The sequence below is a fragment of the Lemur catta genome, chromosome 4 (assembly GCF_020740605.2).
Source record: "Lemur catta isolate mLemCat1 chromosome 4, mLemCat1.pri, whole genome shotgun sequence".
NCBI lineage: Eukaryota > Metazoa > Chordata > Mammalia > Primates > Lemuridae > Lemur > Lemur catta.
Window position 1 is genome coordinate 46,991,220 of NC_059131.1, and position 23,640 is coordinate 47,014,859.

General features: G+C 44.2%; 3 protein-coding genes across 5 annotated transcripts in view; 2 read left to right on the plus strand and 1 right to left on the minus strand.

The window, feature by feature from the left end:
- The first annotated feature begins 333 nt into the window (after positions 1–333).
- C4H2orf74 (chromosome 4 C2orf74 homolog) lies at positions 334–2,671 on the plus strand. The gene is made up of 4 exons (XM_045549680.1): positions 334–469; positions 959–1,072; positions 1,173–1,329; positions 2,147–2,671. The coding sequence occupies exons 1-4, from the start codon at positions 354–356 to the stop codon at positions 2,318–2,320; spliced, it is 561 nt and encodes a 186-aa protein (XP_045405636.1). The 5' UTR covers positions 334–353; the 3' UTR covers positions 2,321–2,671.
- Positions 2,672–12,588: 9,917 nt separating this feature from the next.
- On the plus strand, positions 12,589–22,328 carry LOC123636950 (putative activator of 90 kDa heat shock protein ATPase homolog 2). The gene is given in 12 exon segments (XM_045549688.1): positions 12,589–14,271; positions 14,357–14,542; positions 14,876–14,999; positions 15,800–16,253; positions 16,376–16,444; positions 17,989–18,103; positions 19,197–19,285; positions 20,022–20,138; positions 21,259–21,300; positions 21,302–21,329; positions 21,432–21,534; positions 21,536–22,328. Coding segments are annotated over 9 exon segments (669 nt in total). The 5' UTR covers positions 12,589–14,271; positions 14,357–14,542; positions 14,876–14,999; positions 15,800–16,214; the 3' UTR covers positions 21,603–22,328.
- Positions 22,248–23,640, minus strand: part of USP34 (ubiquitin specific peptidase 34) — a 221,669-nt gene continuing 220,276 nt past the window's right edge. For all 3 annotated transcript variants that reach the window (XM_045549681.1, XM_045549682.1, XM_045549683.1), the window contains one exon: positions 22,248–23,479. In XM_045549681.1, the coding sequence (XP_045405637.1) occupies positions 22,872–23,479 (608 nt within the window). In that variant the 3' untranslated portion in view covers positions 22,248–22,871. The remainder of the gene's footprint in view (positions 23,480–23,640) is intronic.

Sequence of the window (23,640 nt, forward strand, 5' to 3'; positions counted from 1 at the left end):
ATTCTGTGATGTCACTGAAGAGAAAAGAATGGGGAGCTGGGCTCAGCTCCGGCTGCTCGGATTCTTCTCTCTTCTGGATTCTGATAGTTTTTGGGGTGAGGGGAGGTGAACTGAGTGATCACACGTGTCCCAGCTCAGTCTCCCCTCCGGCCACCTCAGCCCCCACCAAATTTATGGAGAGAAATTAGCCAGTGTGAGTCAACTGCATTGAAACAAGCAGAACATCTTTTATGAAGCTGAACTGATCAAAAGAACAAGGACAACAGCCTTTTATTCTAGAAAACTTAACAAGAGAACTACATTCAAACTGAGCTGGAAAAGAATATTTGGACAATCTGTGATTGTGAGAGTAGATGAGTCTGCTAGCTAACCGTATGACCTTTGAAACCACAGCAGTCACTTTCTTCATCATCCTTCTAATTTGCCTCATTTGCATCCTCCTTTTATTGATGGTTTTTTTATATAAATGGTAATAATCCATGCTGATAAATTGGGGTCAGATTTCAAGTCACACTAACAAATGTATCTAGAAATAATATAATATTAAACAATTTAAAATAGAACAATTAATAATGCCATAGCTATCTACTCTTTCCATTTCACGGTTTTAGAAATGCTAATTTCCTCTTTAAAAGTGACATTCATCGGGTGTTGGGCAGCTGGGAGGGGTGGGGTGGGGCTGGGTGCTGTGTGCACTGTCTGGGGGATGGGCACACTTGTAGCTTTGACTCAGGTGGTGCAAAGGCAATTTATGTGACCAAAGCATGTGTACCCCCATAATATTCTGAAATAAAAAAATAAAAGTAATGTAATTAAAAGGCAAATGTAAAAAATAAAGTAACATAAAAACTAAAATAAAATTTAAAAAAGGTATAGTTTCTATGCCATACCTTAAAATCAGGGCCATTGTTCCTTTTCTGATTTTTTTTTTTTTTTCATTTTGCTTGTTTGCTTTCAGTTTCCAAAGCAAGAGAAACGAAGAGGTAGAAAAACTTCCTTGTACAGATGCTAACAGAGGTGTAGACTGTGTAGCTGCCAGTGCGGAGACGAATAATCCAGGAGACCAGGGAAAGTAAGTCTCTTTCTTAGGATGTGGCAGAAAGCCATTTTTGTGTGTAGTACTGGTGACCAAGATGCATGCATTTTTAAAACCCTGCTGACTGATTTTCCAGGGACATAATACAAATCATGCCAGTGAGGCCTGGCATTCTTGTCCAGAGACACAGTAAGGAAATGATGACCATACCCTCTTCACCTGGACGGGACGTGGATGAAGAAGAGGACCAAGTAAAAGAGGAGGATGAAAATGCTGAAGAAACCGGTCAAGAGGTGATGTGTTTTTCCACTCTGAAGGGGCAGGTTAGAGTGATTGCAAAGGAGGTGAATTGCTCAGCTAGGTGTAATAACAAAGGATGGAGTTGCCTGTAACTTAGGTTTGTTCCTAGAATGAGTCCAGTGTCCACAGTCATTTAAACCATTCTTCTTAGCCTGTTGATTCATGTCATTAAACCATTTACGTATGCCAAGCCTAGAAACTTGCTTATCTTCATTGTTCCATTTGTGCTTTTCTTATTAATTCCCCTTCAGTTTATTTTTCTCAGAATCCTAGGATCTTAGAGCTGCAAGAGATTATATAGGGGTCCAACCTATTACTGATGAGAAAATGAGATGAATTGTTTACTTCTCCACTGTGGCCGAGTCAGGACCAGACCGCACGTCCCTGTGCTAGTTCCAGGCTCCCTCTGCATAAGCACAACGTGGCCAGGCCTTCTCGAGCTCCCTGATAAGAACAGTGCACATGCCCTCCCACCACATGACAATGCCCAGTCCACGACAGAGGTCCAGGTGGCTTTTAGGTTTGACCACTTCGCAGGGAAAATAACATATCACTAAACGTTATTTGAATATGTCAGCGCGTGCTTTTATAAGCAGAGGAAAATGAAAATGTGATCATGGTGGATTATCGCCACTTTCCTAAATCCTTTAGAAATACTTTTTCTGTTTCTCATTAACAGAAGTCTATATATATATATTTCTTTTAATGCCCCAGGACCACTCTGATAATATTATAGCCTATATTTTTAAAAGCAGAGCTTGTTACGTTCATGACATGATCATTTATAGTGTTTGTCCCATTCTCTTGCAGAATGACAATTTGCGGAAAACAACTGTACCTCTCAGTAGAACTCATTCAGTTTCTGAAAACCCAAAAAGACCTTTAAAAGGAGTGACGTTTTCTAGGGAGGTAATTGTTGTGGATCTTGGGAATGAATACCCTACGCCTCGAAGCTATACCAGAGAACATAAAGAGAGAAAATGAAGCTCAAAAAAGGCTAAGAATGAAAGAAAGTGTAACCTTTGACTAACATTGAAATGACTGAGGGTACAAAATCATGTTGAAACAGCAAAATAATGGGGAATTAAGCAAATACAGGTAGTATTTTACCTTTGTGTAGAAAGAAATGAGTCACATGCAAAATTCTATAAGTAAAATACTCAGAGCTTGAATATAGTTTTTTAAAAATCAAATGAGTTCAAGAAATTGATTGTATTAAGTGTGCTTAAAACTCTGTCTACTCAAACACTGTTCTAACATGTGAATAAAGTTATTTGTGTTTGTGCACATGTCTATCAGGTAAATCATATTCAAGGGGGATTTTTAATGTATTCTATCAATATTTCTTTTTTTTTTTTTTTTTTGAGACAGAGTCTCACTTTGTTGCCCGGGCTACAGTGAGTGCCATGGCGTCAGCCTAGCTCACAGCAACCTCAAACTCCTGGGCTTAAGCGATCCTACTGCCTCAGCCTCCCAAGTAGCTGGGACTACAGGCATGTGCCACCATGCCCGGCTAATTTTTTCTATATATATTTTTAGTTGTCCAGATAATTTTTATTTCTATTTTTAGTAGAGATGGAGTCTCACTCAGGCTGGTCTTGAACTCCTGACCTCGAGCAATCCACCCGCCTTGGCCTCCCAGAGTGCTAGGATTACAGGCGTGAGCCACCGTGCCCGGCCTATCAATATTTTAGTACATTTAAAATTGGAAAAAATAAATTATTCCTCATTGCCCTCTCTGGATAATTTTTTTCCCAGAATATTAAGGATATACAAATGTTTTTGTTACATGGCTTGAATCAAGGCTATAAGTGTTCCCATCACCCAAATAGTGTTCATTGTACCAATGAGGTAGGTTTTTGTCCCTCTCCTCCTATCCCCCCACCCCCCCCCCCCGCTTGATTTTCAATGACTTTTACTTCCCTTTGTGTACATGTGCCTATCAGTTCCAATTTATTAGAGAGCAAATGCGGTGTTTGTTTTTCCATTCTTGAAATACTTCGCTTAGTATAATGGTCTCCAATTCCTTCCAAATTGCTGCAAAAGGCATTAATTCATCCTTTTTTATGGCTGAGTGGTACTCCATGGTATACATACACCCCATTTTGTTAATCCGCTCATAAATTGATGGGCACTGGGGTTGATTCCAGATCTTTGTAATTGTGACTTGTGCTGCAATAAACATTCGAGTGCAAGTGTCTTTTTGATAAAATGACTTCTTTTCCCTTGGGTAGATACCCAGTAGTGGGATTGTTGGATCAAATGGTACATCTACTTTTAGATCTTTGAGAAATCTCCATACTGTTTTCCATAGAGGTTGCACTAATTTGCAGTCCCACCAACAGTGTATAAGCGTTTCTTTGTCTCTGCATCCGCACCAGCATCTATTGTTTTTGAAGTTTTTAATCAAAGCCATTCTAACAGGAGTAAGATGATAACTGCATTGGGTTTTAATTTGCATTTCCCTGATGATTAGTGATGTCAAGCAGTTTTTCATATGTTTATTGGCCATTTGTCTATCTTAAAGGGGGATAGGCTAATTAAACAGTATGTGTTCTGGATGCTTTCTCTGATCACAGGCATTCATGACCAAATAACATTACAGCTATTGTCATGGAACCTTCCAGTAACCAGGGCTAGGGTCTTCTACTACATAATCCCCATTAAAGTCAGTCTTAAAACCTTTCTTGTACTGACAACTGCATTTGAAGTTTGATACAAAAAACACACTACTCCCAACAACAAAATATCTTGTTACTTTAGGCAAGTCCTGATATTATACTGTTCTTGATTTCAGTAGTTTAAAATTTGGTGTCCATATGTGGAATATGACAGTACAGACTGGTATGACATCTTCCTCATGACTATAATAAACATTGATGAAATGTGCAAGGGGCTATGAAAGAGACAAAAAGAAAATGTAGCGTTTGATTCAAGGGCCTAGCATGTTGTTGTATGTGGCATATGTTCTATGCATGTTTGTTGAATGATTGGGAAGATGAGTGGTGAAATAATTTAGAATGTGTGACTAATGCCAAGTGGGGTGAATTGATACCTTCTGACATGGGGGAAGTCCCTGTGGGCTGGGACCATCCTACTGTGAGGAGGAAAGGATGACTTAGTCAAATGGAAAGATTAGATGATAAAAGCAAATGAGGAGAGACATGAGCCAAGGCAAAGAGATGAGGACATGTGTCAAGTTTGGTGGACACCAGTTAGCTGAAGTTGAAGACTGGTGTGGAGGAGAGTTGAGAGGTAATAGTGATGTGTATGAGAAATCAGAGTGGGGTTCTTTTAGAATCCCAGGCTGCGGGTGTAGGCTGGAGAATGGATCAAAGCCGTGTGGACTGTGGGAAAGGTGCCTGCAGGAATATTGATTCAGAGTCCATGAGTTCTCCACAAGCATTTAAAAATTTTGGTCTTAACACTTGATATGACATTTTTAAACTTTTAATTGTGGTAAAACACACAACATAAAACTTACCATTGTAACAATTTTTAATTATACAGTTCAATAGTGTTAAGTACATTCACATTGTTGTACAACCATCACCACTATCCATCCACAGAACCCTTTTCATCTTATAAAACTGAAACTATCCTAACTCTAATTCCCCTATCCCTCCTCCCCAAGTCCTGGGCAACCACATTCTACTTTGTCTCTATGAATTTGACTACTTTAGATACCTCATATAAGTGGAATCTTACTTACGTGTCCTTTTGTGGCTGGCTTGTTTCATTTAGCGTAACGTCCTCAAGGTTCACCCATGTGTTAGAATTTTCCTTCCTTTTTAAGTCTGAATAATATTCCATTTGTATGTTTACACCACATTTTGTTTATCCCTTCATCCACTGATGGACACTTAGGTTGCTTCCACCTTTTGGTTTTTGTGAATAATGCCACTGTGAATATTTAAGGTATTAGTTTAAGAAAGTTCAGACTTATCTAAGTAACCACTTATAGTTGTGTCTTTCCATATGATTTCATGGTTCCATTGCTCCTATCTGCATCTGTGTTTATGGAACCAAGTTGCTTTGTCACAAGCTGATGAGACAAGAATAGAAGAGGAATTAATGCCTAAATGGTCTATCTATGTCCAAGTGGAGGCCAATTTCCTGGTGACTGTACTAACCAAGGCTTTGTAGAAATTCCAATAGAAGAAAATGGTGAGGAAAGTGGCCATCAGTACCTACAACAGTACAGGCACATGGAATATCAGAAAGCCATCCGTATCACTACTATAATGTGAATAGCAGTACAGTCACCAGAACAGCATCTGAGATTAAATGTTAATTTGGATTTTATTGGTTCCGTGCTTTTGTTTGTATTGGATTTGTAAATTTATTTTTGTTTTAGAGTTGAATGAAAGCTCCGAGGAGAAGGAGTTGATATCCAACTTTATGTTTCTACATATTTTTAAGTAACACTATAATAAACATGCTAAGGGAGCGATGGAGGAAATCCATGCGAATGTCCCTCTAGGAGTAGGTTATTGGAAAGTAGCAACTAGGAGGCAAATGGAGGTGGCTGTAGTGACAATTCAGATTTAGAGGATGTAGTTCAGGAAGAGGAGGTGACAACATAATGAGAATATGAAGACTGAAGAACATCAGTTCCTGGTTAGATGTGGGAAGAACAGGAGAATGCAAAGATGGCTCCTGAGTTTGGACACCTGAGAGACTGTCAGAAATAGAAAAGTCAGAGAAGTGACTAGTTTGGGCAAAAAGAGTAGGTGGGTTATAGCTCTGTTGAATTTGAAGTGTTGGCCAGAGATTCAGCCGAAGATGCCCAGTGAGCAGTGAAGCTGTAGGACTCCCTGCTTCCATCTCCTAAGCTATGGCTCCAGAGAAAAGTTGAGCAGTTTTTTCTCCACACCCATTGGTATTTCTCTTGCAAAGGTGGGATGAAACTTGCCCCTTACCTCTTTAATTAGCTGTTGACCCGGGGACTTTCTTCAAATGACTACCCCAAGCAGGACACATTACCCAAAGCCAAAAGGGAAAAGCTTGACAAATTAGACTATTTTTTCAAAAACTTTCATTTAGCAAAAAATAACAAAGTTAAAACACCAACAACAAACTGGGAATGCCTATTTTTAAAAAACTTTTATACTGAAATAATTTCAAATTTATAGAAGAGTTGCAAGAATGGTACAAAGAACCCCTATGTGTTCCTCATACTCCTCAGTTAACAGTTTGCCACATTTGTCTTGTCATTTTCTCTCTCCATAAATGCCCAGTCATATTTTTTAAGCATTTGAGAGTGAGATGCAAACATTATGTATCATTTGCCCTTAGTACTTCAGCACATATTTCTGAAAATCTGGGATATTCTCCCAGATAACCGCAGGTCAACCATCAATTAACATTGAGCCACTATTACTGTCTAATCTGTGATTCCCATTCAAAATTTGCCAGTGTCCCAGTTACTAATCTTTATAGGTCCAGGATCCAATTCAGGACACTTTCCATTTAGTTGTCACGTCTCTTTAGGCTCCTTGGATTTGGACCAGTTCCTCAGTCTTTCTTTGACTTTTCTGTCCTTGAGACTTTTGAAGATTACAGGCCAGTTGCTTTGTAGAAGGTCCCTCACTGTTGGGTCTGCCTGATATTTCTCCATGGTTAGATGCAGGTCATGTGTCCTGGCAGGAATATTCCAGAAGCAATCTTGTGTTCTGAGTGCATCACATCAGGAGGCATGTGCTGTGATGATGTTCCAGGCTCATCTTGTTCTTTCTCTGCCCCAGACCTGGAATGAGACATTTGTTTAGTGGAGAACGGCATTCAGAATCCAAGATCTGTGCACTAGGTGTGCTGATTGCTCCTGGGTTATCATTGTTTCTAGACTGTCTCAGGGGACAGAGGTGGGAAATATACGTATGAACCATACAGACACATATACACAGACATATGGATGTGTTATCTATTGCTGTGTAACCAATTACTTCATAACTTAGTGACTTAGGTAATTAATAATTATGTATTATCTCTTATGGCTTATATGGGCCAGGAATTCAAACTGGGCACAGTGGAGAGGGCTTGTTTTTGCCTCATGATTTGGGTCCTTGAGTCTGGAAGACTTGAAGGCTAGGGCTTGTTCCTCCACACATGGGACAGTCACTGTTGGCTGTCAGCTCAGGCACTGTGGCCAGAACACCTACACATGGGCCTGTCCATGAGACTGGGGCTTCCTCACTAATTGGTGGCTGGGTTCCCAGGTCAAGCACAGAGACAGAGACAGAGACAGAACAAGGTGAATGCTGTATCCTTTTTATGGACCTAGTCTCGGAAGTCACCTGGCATCACTTCTACCAGATTCTATTGGTTAGAAGCAAGTCACTAAGTCCAGCCCACATTCAAGGGCAAGGAGATGACACCTTTTGAAAAGTGTCAAAAAAAACACAACTGTGGGCCACAATATCCATTTCTATAGCTATCTATCCTTTTTTTTTTTTTTTTTTTGAGACAGAGCCTCACTGTGTTGCCCAGGCTAGAGTGCCGTGGCATCAGCCTAGTTCACAGCAACCTCAAACTCTTGGGCTCAAGCAATCCTCCTGCCTCAGCCTCCCAAGTAGCTGGGACTACAGACATGCGCCACCATGCTCAGCTAATTTTTCTATATATATTTTTAGCTGTCCATATAATTTCTTTCTATTTTTAGTAGAGACAGGGTCTCGCTCTTGCTCAGGCTGGTCTCGAACTCCTGAGCTCAAACAATCCGCCTGCCTTAGCCTCCCAGAGTGCTAGGATTACAGGCGTGAGCCACCGTGCCCTGCCTCTATCCTTATATTAACTGAAAGACCATGAGCTCATACTGGTACTTCCAATTCCAACCCAGTAGAGTTTATTCTAGTTTTACCCTCTTGATATTTGTAACTCCCTTCTCCAATAACGAGAAGCCTGGCTTCCATCATGTGCACCTTATTTACCTATTTGCCCAATCTCCCTGTTTGTCACTGTTGCACCAAACATAGGGCCAAGGATCCCCAGTCCCAGCAGTATTGACTTTGGTAATTGTTGTGTTGGGAAAGCCCTTTAAAAATAACATTTATGGCAGGCTGGGCATTGTGGCTCATGCCTGTCATCCCAGCAATTTGGGAGGCCAAGGCATGAGGATTGTTTGAGGCCAGGAGTTTGAGACCAGCTTAGGCAACATAGCAAGACCCTGTCTCTACAAAAAATAAAAAATTTAGCTGGGCATGATGGTGCGCACTTGTAGTCCCAGCTACTTAGGAGGCTGAGGTGGGAGGCTTACTTGAGCCCAGGAGTTTGAGGTTACAGTGAGCCATGATTGTGCTACTGCACTCTAGCCTGGGTGACCAAGTGAGACCCTGTCTCTAAAAACAAACAAACCAAAATTTATGACAAAAGGATGATTTCCTTATTTTATAGAGCAATGATTAAGAACATTTAGATGCAAAAGAAATTATTTCAACCATAGCCATAAGAAAAATATGAATTTCCTAGTTTTAAATTGGCAAAGATAATATGTATAGGTGGAAAAATAAATAGCCAAAAAATTTTAGATGCTCATCCTGACTTCATAAAAAGAAATCTAGGCCGGGCGCGGTGGCTCATGCCTGTAATCCTAGCCCTCTGGGAGGCCGAGGCGGGTGGATCGCTCGAGGTCAGGAGTTCGAGACCAGCCTGAGCGAGACCCCGTCTCTACTAAAAATAGAAATAAAAATTATTTGGACAACTAAAAATATATATAGAAAAAATTAGCCGGGCATGGTGGCACATGCCTGTAGTCCCAGCTACTCGGGAGGCTGAGGCAGTGGGATCGCTTAAGCCCAGGAGTTTGAGGTTGCTGTGAGTTGGGCTGATGCCACGGCACTCACTCTAGCCCGGGCAACAAAGTGAGACTCTGTCTCAAAAAAAAAGAAAGAAAGAAAGAAAGAAATCTAAATCAAATCAATAAGATATGATTTTTTTCTCTATCAGGCCATTGAAGATTAGAAAGGGATGATACTGGTCAGGGGACGAAGAGGTGGGAAAGCATTCTCATTACATGGAAGTACACTTGACCCTTGAAAAACCTCCTCCCTACATTGTTCAAGGGCCAACTGTATAAATTGGTGAGTCTTTATTTCTGTCAAAACCGTAAGTTTATGCACCTGTCGGCCCAACAGTCCCACTGCCTGGAATTTACTCTATGATACACTAGTGCAGCTTCCCGGTGTGTAAACTTGCTTGCTTCCTCCACGCGAGGTTCAGAGAGAGGGAGGAACAGAGACAGAGAGAGAGAGAGAGAAAGAAAGAGACACTAGTAAGGAAATGGGCAAGTCTTCTTCTGGTAACCTAACCCTACAAGTTGACATCCCATCTCTTTTGCTGTCTTCCGTTCATTGGCAGCAAGTCACCAGGTCCAGCCTACATTCAAAGGGAGGGATTACACAAGGGCATGAATCCCAAGAGGCAGTGACAGGTGCGGGTCACCTTAGAGGCTGCTTACCACAGACACTCAGGTGGGTACTGCCCCAGGTGGCGGGGCAGAGCAAACGTAACTTGACTAGGACTCCTCCGTATGTATCCCCAGGGTGCTCTGCGCATGTCAGGAAGATGAATTCACACAGGCCCCTCGCTAGCCCCTGAGCCCTGTGTCTAACTCATTTTTATAGTCACTCCAACATAGAGCGGAGTGGGACAGTCCGTAGATGTTCAATAAATGTGCTGTAAGTTTACAGAGGGGTAGAGCCCACTGCTCTGACTCTAAGGATTTAGAGTCAGATTGAATTCTACCTCCCCCCCCAAAACTTTTATTTTGAAAAAAGTTTCAAACTTACAAGAGTTGCAAAAATAGTGCAATGAACTCTCAGATACTCTTCACCAAGAGTCACCAGTTGTCAACATTTTGCCACACTTGGCTTTTTCTATTTTTTCCCCCTGAACTAGCTGAGTTAATTGCAGACATCATGATGCTTTACTCATACACATTTCAGCATGTATCTCCAAAGAAGAATACAATCATTAGAAAAATTTAACATTGATAAAATATTTTCTAATATGCAGTCTGAAACGCAATTTAAAGTCCCCCAATTATGTCTTTTTAAACTGTGTTGGATCCAGGAGCTAATCTAGGATCATGCATTGATTATTATAGTTGTCACATCTTAGTCTTCTTTTGGCATTCATGACATGTTTATGTTTAAAGAGTCCAGGCCAAGCCCATTTTGCAAACTGTCCCTTTCTCATGATTAGATTCAGATTAAGCATTTTTGGCAGGAATACTACATAGGTGATGGTGTATCTTCAGTTTCCTCCCTTATTGGTAATGCTGAGTTTGAGCATTTGGTTAAGGTGATAGATTTCTCCACTGTAAAGATAACTTTTTGCTTTTGTAATTAATAATTAAACTGAGGATATTGTGTGAATATCTTCTTCCCCAACAATCTTTTACCCATTGCCTCAGTTTTAAAGACTTCTTTTTTTTTTTTTTTTTTGACATAGGGTCTCACTCTGTTGGCCAGGCTGGAGTACAGTGGTGCGATCACAGCTCACTGCGGCCTGGAGCTCCTGGGCTCAAGCGATCCTCCTGCCTCAGCCTCCTGAATTGCTTAGACTACGGCCATGAGCCACTGTGTCCCGCAAAAGACAAATATTTTAATAAGCATTATATTAATTCTGAAGAGTTCCATTGTGAAATTACTCTCTGGCTCAAATTCTTTTAGGCCAATTTATGATCAATTATCTACATAGAGTACTTTTCCATTTACATTTTAATGAACTGTTTCCATTGGGATCAGTTCTTTTTGTGTAAATATTACAAATTATTTTTTTGTTCACATAACATTTTAGTGACTACAGCTTCTGCCTTTGTACGTTTTCTGGCAAATCTTATTTTCTGCCAGGTTTAAATTATACATATCTAAATCTTGCCATGTAATGTTCTATCAGTAATATTCTTTATGAATTGGATAAAAGGTGAACAGCCAATCCAGAAGAAAATGGTGCCCACTAGTTGCGATTCCAGTTCTCGGATACTGGTATTAGTTGCTCTTTGGTGAAGCAAAGTGTGAAAGGTGAAATTAAAATGTCATTTTATTTTGGGGTCAAAACAATTTGAAGCCATCTGTTTACCTAAACTCTTGCAGGTTTTTGGAAGATAATGTTGGAGGGTAGCTCGAGCAGGCAAATGGAAAAAAAATGTCCGCCACCCGTTAGTTTATTTCATAGATGAGCACAGACCACAGGCACAGGACAGGTCAGCCCCGGGGAGGAGAAGAGCCAGGTATTTCCACCCTGCCAAGGTCCGACTCCAACCCATTTCTTCTACTGAATAAATATCCATGGGCACATCAGTACCATTTTTCAAATGGTTGATGCAAAGATTTCCTAGAAGCTGAAAATTCATGGAAGGAATCATCAATGCCCACTTAATTACTGTGAAGTGCATGAAGCTTGCAATCACATTCTTTTGTTATCTCTACAGGATTATTGCATGAATAAAACGTAAATATTCCTGAACTGTCCGGGGCCCTTGGCAGCTCATGCTACCCGGCCATGTGCTGGAAAGGCGAGAGGCCTGGCGTCCAGGGGAGGGCCGCACTGCACCAGCTCGGCCTGATCTCCCGGACAAAACCCCACAGCGGCGTGCAGGGGGCGCGCCCGGCCTCACAGGCCTGGACGTTCCAGGTCGCATCCTCGCGCGCCGGACTCCCTGGGGACGGTCTGCGCCGCCAGAGGCCAGGCCGCTTCCCGTGTGCATCGCCAGCGCAGCCCTCCGGCGGCCCGTACTTGCCGCCCTGCTTCCCAGCATCCAAAACAGCAATTGCAGTGACAGTCATGAATCCTTGGGGGTGTCCGGGCCTTCTGCAGGCTCCCCATCCCCCGCTGTATTTGAGCGGCGCGCATCGGGGCCCCCATCCTTCTCCTCCCCGCCCCCTCCCGTCCTCCCTCCCCTCCTCCTCCTCCTCATCCCGATCTTCTCCCTCCTCCTCCCCCTCCGCTCCCTGCCGGCCCCGCCCGCCCCGCGTCTCGGGCCCGGCCGCGGCCCCCCTGGCGCTGCGCGGCCGAGGGAGCGGGGCGGAGCCGGGGGCGGGGGCTTCTGGCATTTTCTGGGCGCCGGGAACGCGCCGCTCCCGGGCTCGCAGGCCGGAAGGGCCGGCTCCGGAGTCGCAGACGCCGTGGCCGCGGCTCTTCCTTGTTCTCCGCCCGCGCAGCCACGGCCAAGTGGTGCCGGGGGGACCCGCGCTGGATCGTGGAGGAGCGGGAGGACGGCGCCAGCGTGAACCGCGGGCACTGGTGCGGCCGGGGCAGGGGGGCGCTCCCCGGGCGGGCGGGGGACTCCGCGCGCCTCCCCCGGCGGCTGGAGGGGCTCGTCCGTAGCCTCTCTGCGCCCCTGCCCGGGCTCTCGAGGCTTCCGTTTGGTCTTTGGGAAGTGGAGCGGGTCCCCACGAATGACTCCTAGCTGGCCTTTGCAACTTTGACAGTGTGTGTGGCCTTAGGGTCTTCCCTCCCCCTCCCATCCTCAAAGAGAGACGGGGGGGGGGTGTCTTGGTATGTAGTGGAAAGAGCGGGAATTTGGATCTCAACTTTGCATCTAGCTCGATGGGCCTCCCGGGAGCTGGCCCTTTTGTGAGTTTGAACAAGGTACGCGTCCTCTTCCTCATCCGGAGTGGGGTGGTCGGGCTCTGGCAGGGCTAAGGGAAGCCCTCTGCCCTGCCGCTTTGGCCCCCAGGGCTCTGGCACCTCCAGGCCTTAGAGGCGATGCGGAGTCGGGTCCCCAGAGCGGTAGCCTGGGAGGCGTGAGGGACCTGACTGGGCTGGCCTGGGGGGGCCTCCCAGGAGCCAAGCTCTGGTTTCCTAGCTCTGGCACCACGGACCCGCTACTCCCTGCTCTCAGCTATTTTCTTTTCCTTAAAATGGGCTTATTAGGAAGATTGCATGAGATAATGCACGTGTGAAAACACCTGATAGTGTTGTGATTCTAATTATTTCAGCTACTAGTACCTTTTCATCTGGTTCAGGCTTTGCCGGTTAATTTCCAGTGGGTGAGTGTAAAGGCCCACTGGCTAGGTGATCTAGGTTTGCTTGACCTATGTCTGTAATTGGGAAAAAGTACCCTGCAGAGATAAATCAAAACAATTAACTAGCAACTGATTGTTTAAACTTTCCAGCTGCCTGTCATCAAATTTGTTGAGCTTGCTTAACACCTGAGAGAATGCTTCTTAATTGGTGCTGTTTCTGTAAACCTGCTCGCTTAAAGATTGTAACCGAAACGGGGGTCCGAGGCTGGCCCCAGACCCCACAGCTGTGGAAAAGATGATACAATGTTGTTTCTACCACCGTGCCTAAAGTCAGGTAGCTCTAACTTAGGATAGTATGAAACCTCCCTGCCTTTTCGGCTCAGTACCATTCTCTGTACCTGTACCCGAACCGGGCAGGGGGTGGGCACTGGCCAGCTAATAAAGACTCCCAATTTGGCTCAATTCAGTCTCCAGGTGGTCATTTCTCACACTCCGCACTGTAACAGTGAGATTGCTAGACCCTCCTCCCCAGGATAAGGCAGTGTTTTAAAGACAAAATACTACTTTACATAGTAGATACTACTATTTTAAGGAACGGAGCAGAAGGATTACAAGATATTTGGTAGAAAGCAAGTATGAGAAGCGCATTTGTAAGTTGGAGAGTGACTGGTCTCCCCGGGTTGGTCTGGGCTGGGCTCGGTTTGGACATCACCCTGATACCCAGGCTGGCAGGTGGATACCAGCTGGGGCCTCACTGTACCCTTCTGTCCTGGCAGGACAGAGCGAGATGCCACCAGCTGGTCCAAAGGGAAGCCCCGGGAGCTCCTGGTGGGCATTGCTGTGGAGAACAAGCCCGGCCGCTGCGAGATCAGTGAGCGGAAGCAGGTGGAAGGCGAGGCTTCCTGCAGCAGCCGCGCGAGGGAAAGCTGGTTTTCTCTGAGTGGAACATCAGACTGAGCTGGAAAGGTAACAGGGGCCTGGGGGACCAGTGGGGCTGGAGGCAGCCTTGGGGCAGAGGCAGTTTTTGCATTCATTCAGTGACTATTTTTAGAACTCCTGCTGTGGGCCCGGAGCTGACTTGCCCCTGAATTGGTGTTAGTAGTTCCTGACGCTCTGGCTCTCGCCACACTTAGCGCTCCTTCCTCCCTGCACTCAGCTGTGGAGAGCTCATTGCTGTCAGCTGGGCCTGAGTGGCCGCCTGGTGTGCTCTTCCCCAGACAGCTGCCCGCCTCTTCAGGTCTGTTGTCGTTCTCCATCCTAGAAATGTTGCGGACCCCGTACTGTCCCCCTTCCTTGCTTTTTCCCCCTGAAATCACTGACACTGGGTATGCTGTATGTGCTTACGTAAACATTTCACTGACTGTCCTGCTCCCTCCTCATCCCTGCTGTTACCAGGGCAGGGATTAAAAAAGAACAGGTCTGTTGAGATATAATTCACACATCCTGCAGTTCATCTGTTTACTGTGTGTAATTCAGTGTTGTGCAGTATATTCACAAAGTTGTATAACCATCACTCCAGAAAGAAATCCCGTACCCGTTAGCAGTCACTCCGCATTTCCCTCTTCCGCAGGCCCCTGGCACCCATTAATCTACTTTCTGACTGTGTGGATTTGCCTCTGGACGTTTTGTGTAAATGGAATCGTACAGCATGTTTCGGTGCTTCGTTCCTTTTTATAGCCGACTGATGTTCCATCGTACGGGTATACCACATTTTGCTTTTCCATGGACATTTTGGTTGTTTCCGCTTCTTGGGTATTTTGGTTAAATTCTCCAGTGGTGCCTAGTTCCTGGCTGGGCAGACAGTACGTGCTCAGTAAATACTTGCTGCGTAAGCGAGGACGTGGAGATGTGGAGAGGAGGAGCAGCAGAGGGAGAGATCTGGTCCCGCAGGGTCGTGCTGTGTAAAGGTTTGGGCCTCAGCCCAGAGTTCAGGTCCTTTCTTGAGAGTTTGTGTTAGAGAACAGTCCAGTTAGCTGTCCTGTCCTTGAGCCTCTGCCCTCGTGGCTCCCTTGCTGGCGTGAGCCGAGCCAGAGCCCAGGGAGGTGCTGAGCAAGCGGGGAAAGCAGTCCTTCTCCCCCTAGAACAGGGCCCTCCGGCTGGGAGTTCACCCTCAGTGGCAGCCGGGGGGCTGGTTCCCCGCCCTTCCCCAAGACAGTGCTCTCGGGCCCTGGGGAACCTTGTGGCCTGTGTCTCTTCTGTCTTCTTTGGCCCAAAGCAGCAACCAGCCCCTTTGCAAGATAAGAGCCACTGCCAGGCAGACTGCAGGGTTCTTCCAGCATCGGGTCCCAGAGGTGGCAGGTGGGCCCCATCAGCGAGGAGCCAATGCTCTAGTCCTGAAGGAAATCCAGCTGCATGAAGTCCACGTGGGACCTCTGCAGCCGCAGCCTCCCTCCCCTCGGTCTCCGTGACCTGAACTCACTGTCCCTTCTGTTCTCCCCGCCCTTTTGTGATTTCTTCTCTCCCTCAAGACAGCCCTTTGTCCTGCTTTGACCAGGTGGAGAAAACTGCGGGACAGGAAGAGGAACATGGGTTACAGACCCCACGCCTCCCTCGGGACACTGGCCCTGGGTTCACACGGGCTCTCAGCAGCCAGGGCCCACCTGGCCTCCTTGCCCGCTCACCTCCCATGGGGGTGTGGGGCAGGGTCGAGCAGTGGCACCTGGTGAGGGAGGCGGGTGGGCTGTCAGGTGGGGCAGTTTTGCATAAAACCAGTCGTGACTTTTTAATTGAAGAACTCGTTGTGTTCATTTAGGTGTCATTAAAGAAGCTGGCCTGAAGCACAAGGGATTGATTGAAATACCCAGTCTTTCTGAGGAAAATGAAGTAGATGACACTGAGGCATCTGCTGGAGTTTCCTTTTTTTTTTTTTGCATTCAAGCTTCTGCAGTAGACATTGTACATTTGAAAAAATGTTTATCAGCCTGCGTGATTCCAGTGTGGTAGCTCTGGTGAGTTGCGGGGGGCTTGTGTGCCGAGATCGCTTTTCTGTGGGGCAGCATGGCGTGTGGAGGTGGAATGGTGGACGACAAAGGGTAAGGCCCGCACCCTCCAGAGCCGCCTCGCCTTTCAGGGTGTTACCAGGCTAAACGTGACGATGTGTGACAGTAAAGCGCTGAGCAGCTTGCACGGCTCGGTGAATGTGAGTTTATTTCTCTTCTCCTGCACCTTTGCTGTTTCCCCTTAATAGTGAAAATTCTCAGCCTTTAGCCGGGATCGCCCTCGGTTATGTCTCCAGGGTTTTTTGTGAACTATGTTAGTATGTGTGGCTTTGGGCCAGCTCTCCTCGTTCTCTCGAGGGATGGATCCTGGAGTAGCTCCCATGCCAGGCTTGCAGTTAGCACCCTCTGACCAAGCCGAAGCCGGTTCTGAAGGCGGGATCGTTTGCACAGCAGCTGCATTTTCCAAACTAAGATAGTCTGACAAAGGGTCTTTTTTGATTTGTGAATGTATTCAATGTGAAGAAGGCTTTTCGGTGATAGAACTAAATCCTGCTGAGCAGCATGTCTTGTGACACGCCTTTATTGAAGGTTATAAAATGCCAGGACTGTGGGGACTCGTGGACGGATCTCCGGCTGTGTAGTGCTGTTCTCAGGGACTGGGATTTCACTTTGCTGTCGTCACATCCGTCAGCTGAGCAGCTTTGCACAGCACGTTACACAGAACAAACTCCTTGGATTCGAACTGGGGCCTGGGGTGAGGTCCAGCTCGATTGAATCATCCGGACACTAAATGATTTCAAATCAATACCTCTTTTTCTTCCGAGACTGGTCTAGAGACATTCCCAGGTCCCTCTGGTACTGCCCTCTCTCATCTTCCCCTTCTCCCCTCTCTTCCTCCTTCCCTCTGCCTCGCTCTGTTGTCTTCTCTTCCTCTCCCGTTCCCAATTCTCCCTGCCAAAAAATATAGCTTGAGGCCAGGTTATTTGGGAGCTTATTTACCTAATTACAGTGGCTTCAGGGCTCTAGACCAGCGCTGTTACATATAAATGTAGTGCAAGCCACGTGTGCAACTTTAATTTTTCTAGTAGCCGTATCATAAAAGTTAAAATCAGTGTGGTGGTGTGTGCCTCTAGTCACAGCCACTCTGGAGGCTGGGGTAGGAGGATTGCTTGAGCTGAGGGGTTCGGGTCCAGCCTTGGCAACATAGCAAGACCCCGTCTTTGGGGGGAAAAAGTTAAACAGATGAAATTAACTTTAACATTTTATTTAACTGTGTATATAAAAATAGCATGTAATATAAAAATTAATGAGGTATTTTACATTTTTTTGTACTGAGTTTTCAGAGTCTGGTGTGTATCAAATTTTACACTTACAGCACATCTCGGTTCAGACCAGTGACATTTGAAGGCTCAGATGTGTGGTAGTGGCTACTGTGCTGGACGGCGTGTTTCTAGACCCTGATAAAAGCCATGGACCACATCAGCAATATATTTAACATCCACACACAGTTTTGTGCACAAATGAAAGGGTTCACACTCTGTGACGTCCATTCAAGATGTGGCGACCGCCCCCTCCATGTACCCTGGGTGACATCCCCCCCAGCTGTGCGAGGAAACCTGTCACCTCTCTCATCTCCACTTCTTCCCCTCCCCTCTCATCACAGTTCTCTCATCCATATGGCCCAGCGTTGTAAGAATACAAGCAAACCAGAGTTTTCTTAGGTTTGTATTTTTCTGATTTGTAGGTGAACGTGAGTAAAAAGAAAGGAGATGGGGATATACTGAAGGATCTTATGAAAACTGCAGGCACCGCCAAGGTCAGGGAGGCCCTTGGAGATTACCTGAAGGCACTCAAGACAGGTAAAGAAGGCATCCCTTGTGAACCAGAGGGTCCCTTTTCTCTTTACCCAAGTTATCCTCTGCCCTGTGGTCTGAATTCCCAGATTAGGGATGTCTGATGTCTGAGTTTCCAGAAGCAACTCTTTATAGTGCAGAATAATTTGTAGTCTGGAAGTTGAGAGCTAGTCACAGGTAAGACCATACATAATTAGTGATTATCAGTATTGTACACAGCATGAACCATTTTGCCTACAGAACTGTTATTAATAGTAGTTTTCTGGAGTGAAAATTATTTAATCAGTTATTTGTGTAATTACTTGTTTAATGTCTGTTTCCCTGCCACACTATAAACTCCATGAGGGCATGGAAGGTATCTGTCTGGTTCACTGCTGTATCTCCAGCATCTAGCACAATGCCTGGCACATAGTAGGTGCCTAATAAGTCTTTGTTGAATGAATGAATGGATGAATGAAAGTGACTGCAGGTATTATAGGTGTAGTTGAGATTACCTAGATAATCTCTACACTGCATGGAAGTGAGGATATTGTCGTCTTCCCTTTTCAATTAGAAGTTATCAGCCAGGCAAATGGCCAGCAGGGCGTGTATCTCTGCACCTCATGCTTTGGACCCTGCTATCTGAGTATCTGGTTATTGGCATAGATAGGCTGAGGTTGTCACTCTTCCCACAAGACCCACATGTGGCTGGCTCACAAGCTTGAATGCTGTGAGGACAAGCTTTGTGAGATGGTAGTGAAGGCATGAGAGAGTGTCTGTTTTGACAGTAGGTGAGAGCCACAAAACTTATTAGTAGTTAATCATATGAAACTTAGCTATTTGGAAGAGAACTTTTGCAGATTTTGCTGTTTTATCAAGAACTTGATAAAAGTGAGGCATTTGAAAAAATAAAAAGGCATTTGTGGAACTCATGTTAATCAGTAGTTTTATATGTTACAAACATGAAATGATCTTGAAATTTTCAAAATGCTCTAGGAATTCTTTTTATAAAAGTCTGTTCTTTTATTTTCTTATATGCTGTTTCGGGTTTTCTACCTTACTCTTTGTGCTTAAAAGGAAAAAGGTCTTTATTAAAACCATTTCCCACATTTCTTTATAGAATTTACAATGGGAATGATTTTACCAACGAAAGCTATGGCAACCCAAGAATTGACTGTTAAAAGGAAACTGAGTGAGAATACCTTGCAGGTATGACCTTTGGTGGCCAAAATTGTAGGAAGGAGGAAAAGGAAGTGCTTAATCACTGAGTCAGAGCTCCAAATAGTTTTTTGATGATGGAGAACAGTGAAGGGTAGTGAGGAGGGCATTAATCCACCTTTGGGTCCCCTGGGAGTGTTTTAAGATCAACCATTTTGTTGTGGAAATGATAAAATGAGACTTTCATTCTTGATGGAAGACAATGTATGAATAGGCCTTTTTGTGGGAAAAACATTTAATTCAAGACTGTTTGAAAGGCACTGTTCTTTGGTAGGCAACAGATTACAAAATCAGGTGACTTTGAGGTTCACATGCCAAAATGGAAGAACCTTCTTTTCCTGACTTTTATAGTGGGAGATTTTAGATCCTGTGTTTGGAATTGAGAAACAGGTGTTTGTGTATAATTGATACCCTTTAGTCCTAAGGGCAGTTGTCTATCATCTGCTCACCCTTATGTCCTCAGGGCCATATTTACATGTCGAACTAGGGTTAGGGATGTTCCTCATAGCCTGGGAATGGAACAGAGCTAAGGAGCTCATGGGAATGAGCTCTGTTTCTCAAGTAAAGACCAGGATTGGTGGTACTAAAAAGGCTTTCAATGTGTCTCAAATGGGTAGTATGGAACTTGGGACATTTGGTGTTTTATTGAGAAGACTGAGTTTTTAAATCCAAGCAGCTTTATCTCTTGGTATGCTAATTACCCTTGGGAACCTCTCCTCTCCTCGAGGTTCAGGCCTCATCTCCAGTAGCACTGGGTGTAAAGACTCCCACTGTAGCTCTGCACATGATGGAACGGTTTGATACAACTGTAGAGCGGCTGTACAGTGTCTTCACTGTGAAGGACGTAAGTAACTCCTTAAACTATCAGCTTAAATGCTGACATTGGAAAATAGGCTACAAACAACAGGAGCTCGTTTTAGATTGAAGGGGTCTGGGATGGTGGGGATGGGAACACTTGTAAGGATGGCTTCTGAATATTGAGGGGGGCAAGATGGGCATTTTTTTGGACTATGTCAGTATACAGGGGATATATTGAGTTTTCTTTCTCTGGTAAGAGAAAGCTTTTGTGTTTTATTTTCTGTAAGTAAAAGCTGTATGTTCAAGCTTTTAAAAAACCTAAATCATAGTAGTTATATTTAGATTAAAAAAGTGATAACATGTAGTGGAATAACATGTCTGTTTTACGTTTTGGTTAGTTGGTGCAAAAATTTTCTGAATCTCCTGCTGTATTAGATGTTGAAAAGAGGGAAATTCCAGATGTTTGATGGGAACATCACTAGTGAATACATGGAGTTGATAAGTAACCTCAGGGTTACAGAAGTAAGCTGGGGCTAACTCTTCCCTTGGTTACTCTTGCTTTTTGTCCGTGCTGTTTAGCACTAAGTCACTAGGGTCTGTGTTGCATCACCCTTGACATCATTTCTCTGTTCTTCATACCAGTATTACTGGGCTAGTTTGGCAATAAAGACAGTTGTCATTGGTGCTGGCATGTAAACTGGAAGGTGGGAATATATATGTTGTTCAGTGATTTTTCTAGTACTTAGGAGTTTTAATAAAAGGATTTGGTTTTTTTGTATGTTGTATTGTGAGAATTTTTTTTTTTTTTTTGAGACAGAGTCTCACTTTGTTGCCCGGGCCAGAGTGAGTGCTGTGGCATCAGCCTAGGTCACAGCAACCTCAAACTCCTGGGCTTAAGCGATCCTACTGCCTCAGCCTCCCGAGTAGTTGGGACTACAGGCATGCGCCACCATGCCCGGCTAATTTTTTCTATATATATTTTTAGTTGTCCAGATAATTTATTTTTATTTTTAATAGAGACGGGGTCTCACTCAGGCTGGTCTCGAACTCCTGACCTCAAGCGATCCACCCACCTTGGCCTCCCAAAGGGCTAGGATTACACACATGAGCCACCGTGCCCGGCCAAATTTTAAAAGATATTTTCAGTGGAATTTTTTTATTTTCAGTTAACAAATAAAAAGATCGTCATGAAATGGAGATGTAGTCATGAAATGGAGATGTAGTATCTGGCCAGAAGGTATGGTATCAGTACAAAAGTCCCAAAACACTAAAGCTGGGTTTTTCTTCCTGGGTAAATTTTCTTCATAATGCAGTAATAAGGTTTCTATTTTTCTTCTAGAACACCATGCAATAGTTGTACTGAATTCTGTGCCTACTGTAGGGCAAACGGAATTACAACTGGACTGTAAAGGAGTTCCTGTCTGTAAAGAAGAGAACATGAAATTGTTGGCAGAAGCAGCATTTTGAAGAAATAAAAGGTTTACTGCAGCTGACGACCCTAAACGGTTAAGATTTCATAAGGGCATTACTTTTTGTAAGCAGAAAAAGTGTTAATTTTTATCTCTTCCCTAGCCTTCCTTTTAAGAAAGAAAATCTCTTATTTTCTATTGGATGAAATCCATGAACCTATTCAGAATTTAAAGCACTGTTTGACTTTTCACTATAACTGGACTCTGCATTGAATTAAAAGTAGCAAGCAACCTGAAATTCAGTATTAATAACCTCACCTTTCATAGATGTTCCTCTGAAAATAGGTCAAGTCCCTGAGTGCAGATAGTTGGTATTTCCCAAGCTTTCAACTATAGTTTTAGGTTCAAGAGAACAAAAAATAAATGGCATGTTGGTACTAGTCCATTTTACTTTAGGGTTTTTAAGGTATGTGTGTATCGCTTAGGTAGTAAAACAGTGGCATGTTGCATTCAAAAGCATGCTCGAGTGAGGGCATGTTGGCTGCGTTCTGTTCCACCTCTCCCTGCCGTCTGTGGTTGGCCCTGGAGGTATTATGCACTTTAGGGTGGAGAGGACAGCGACGTCTGTGGGGCTAAGTTACTGTTGTGGACTGCCATTAAGACTTCTAATGAAGTTGAATATAATGGGTAAGTGCTGCCCCCATTCACGGCTTTCTCATTAGACCGAAGCAACGTATGTAAACCAATGAAAAGTCATCACAATCAGTTTAATTAAGTGCACAGAATAGCAATCAGTCATGTCAATAAAAATAAAACAATTATTTTTACATCAAGTGTGCTTTATTTCCTCCACAGGTATTCTGTTAAATAAAGCACCATTTATATACTGCCAGGCCACAGCTAAAGAGGATTCTTTACAGAATCAAATTTCTTGTGGTTGTTCCGTATACAAGTAAACTTAATTTTGATAATAAGAACCACAGCGATCGGAGGCAATCTGCCTCTATTATAAGGTACAAAACTGGCACAGAGGACACCATATTATACACAGTAAAAATGCTGTAAGTTTAAATTACATTGTACAGGGCCAGGGAACCCTGTTCCTCCAGACAGCCATATTAAATGAAAGCCACTACAGTGAACTCTTAATTACATAAAACATCCATTATCTGATTGCCCTTTAGAAAGTATACTGAAGATGCAAGTTTTTCATCTGGAGTTCTGCCTGACCAAGAATTAAGCCTATAAATCTATCTTGCCATTCAAGCAGAGAGCACTGGACAAACTGAAGCACAAAAACAAATAAGCAAAACTTATACAAACAGCATGGGGGAAGAGGGGACTTAAAAGTAGACATGCTACACCTAATGTCAAGAAGCAGCTTGGTTTCCTTTGCTAGATATCCTTGTGACCACATGGATTGTAGACTCAATGGTCCTACACAGGGTATCTAAAATGTCGTGTTGCTGCATGTGACTAAAGAGTCCTCTGGAATGGCCACAACTGAGTGATAAAGCAGCCTCAGGGTCCTGGGAGGGCAAAGCTTGACCATCACAGCTTCTCAAGTCAGCTAAGTCAGACAGAACTGCAGAGATAGAAGTAGAAGGGAACTCGGATTCTTCCTCAGCTAGGGTAGAATCCTTGGAACAGTGGAGGTCTTTAAATTCTTTACAGTCTTCAAATCTACCATTGTTGGACTGTTCTTCTGCATGCTGTGACCTGATACTTGACATGTCTTCTGAAAACGAAGATGGAACTTCCATTCGGTATTCTTTAACAGAACTATTTTCAGGGGAAGGAAGATCTTGCTCAGTTCCTGGATCAATAATTGAGGAGTCTCTTGTCTCATTGTCTGATGTGCTGGTCGGGGTCAGGACCTCCCTGGTTTCTGTTTTCATGTCGCTGATGCAGCTATCTACAGTGTGTTCCTCATCACTGCTAACACGCCTTCTTTTAACAGGAGTTGCCCCTTCATCATCTGTGAAAACAAACACCAAAACTGAAACTTCTTGGAAGGGGGCCATTAAGATTGTGGGAAGTCAATTGTGTTTTTAGCATTTGTATTTAGGAGGTTCAATTGAACATGGAGCTGTTAAAAAGTCAGTTATACCAAGTGTATTCTTACCTTCCCCCACGCTA

Coding starts and splice junctions, on each gene's coding strand:
- C4H2orf74 (XM_045549680.1), top strand. CDS start 354: ATGAGTCTGCTAGCTAACCGTATGACCTTTGAAACCACAGCAGTCACT. Junction 1,073..1,172: donor AATCCAGGAGACCAGGGAAA/GTAAGTCTCTTT, acceptor CTGATTTTCCAG/GGACATAATACAAATCATGC. Junction 1,330..2,146: donor CTGAAGAAACCGGTCAAGAG/GTGATGTGTTTT, acceptor ATTCTCTTGCAG/AATGACAATTTGCGGAAAAC.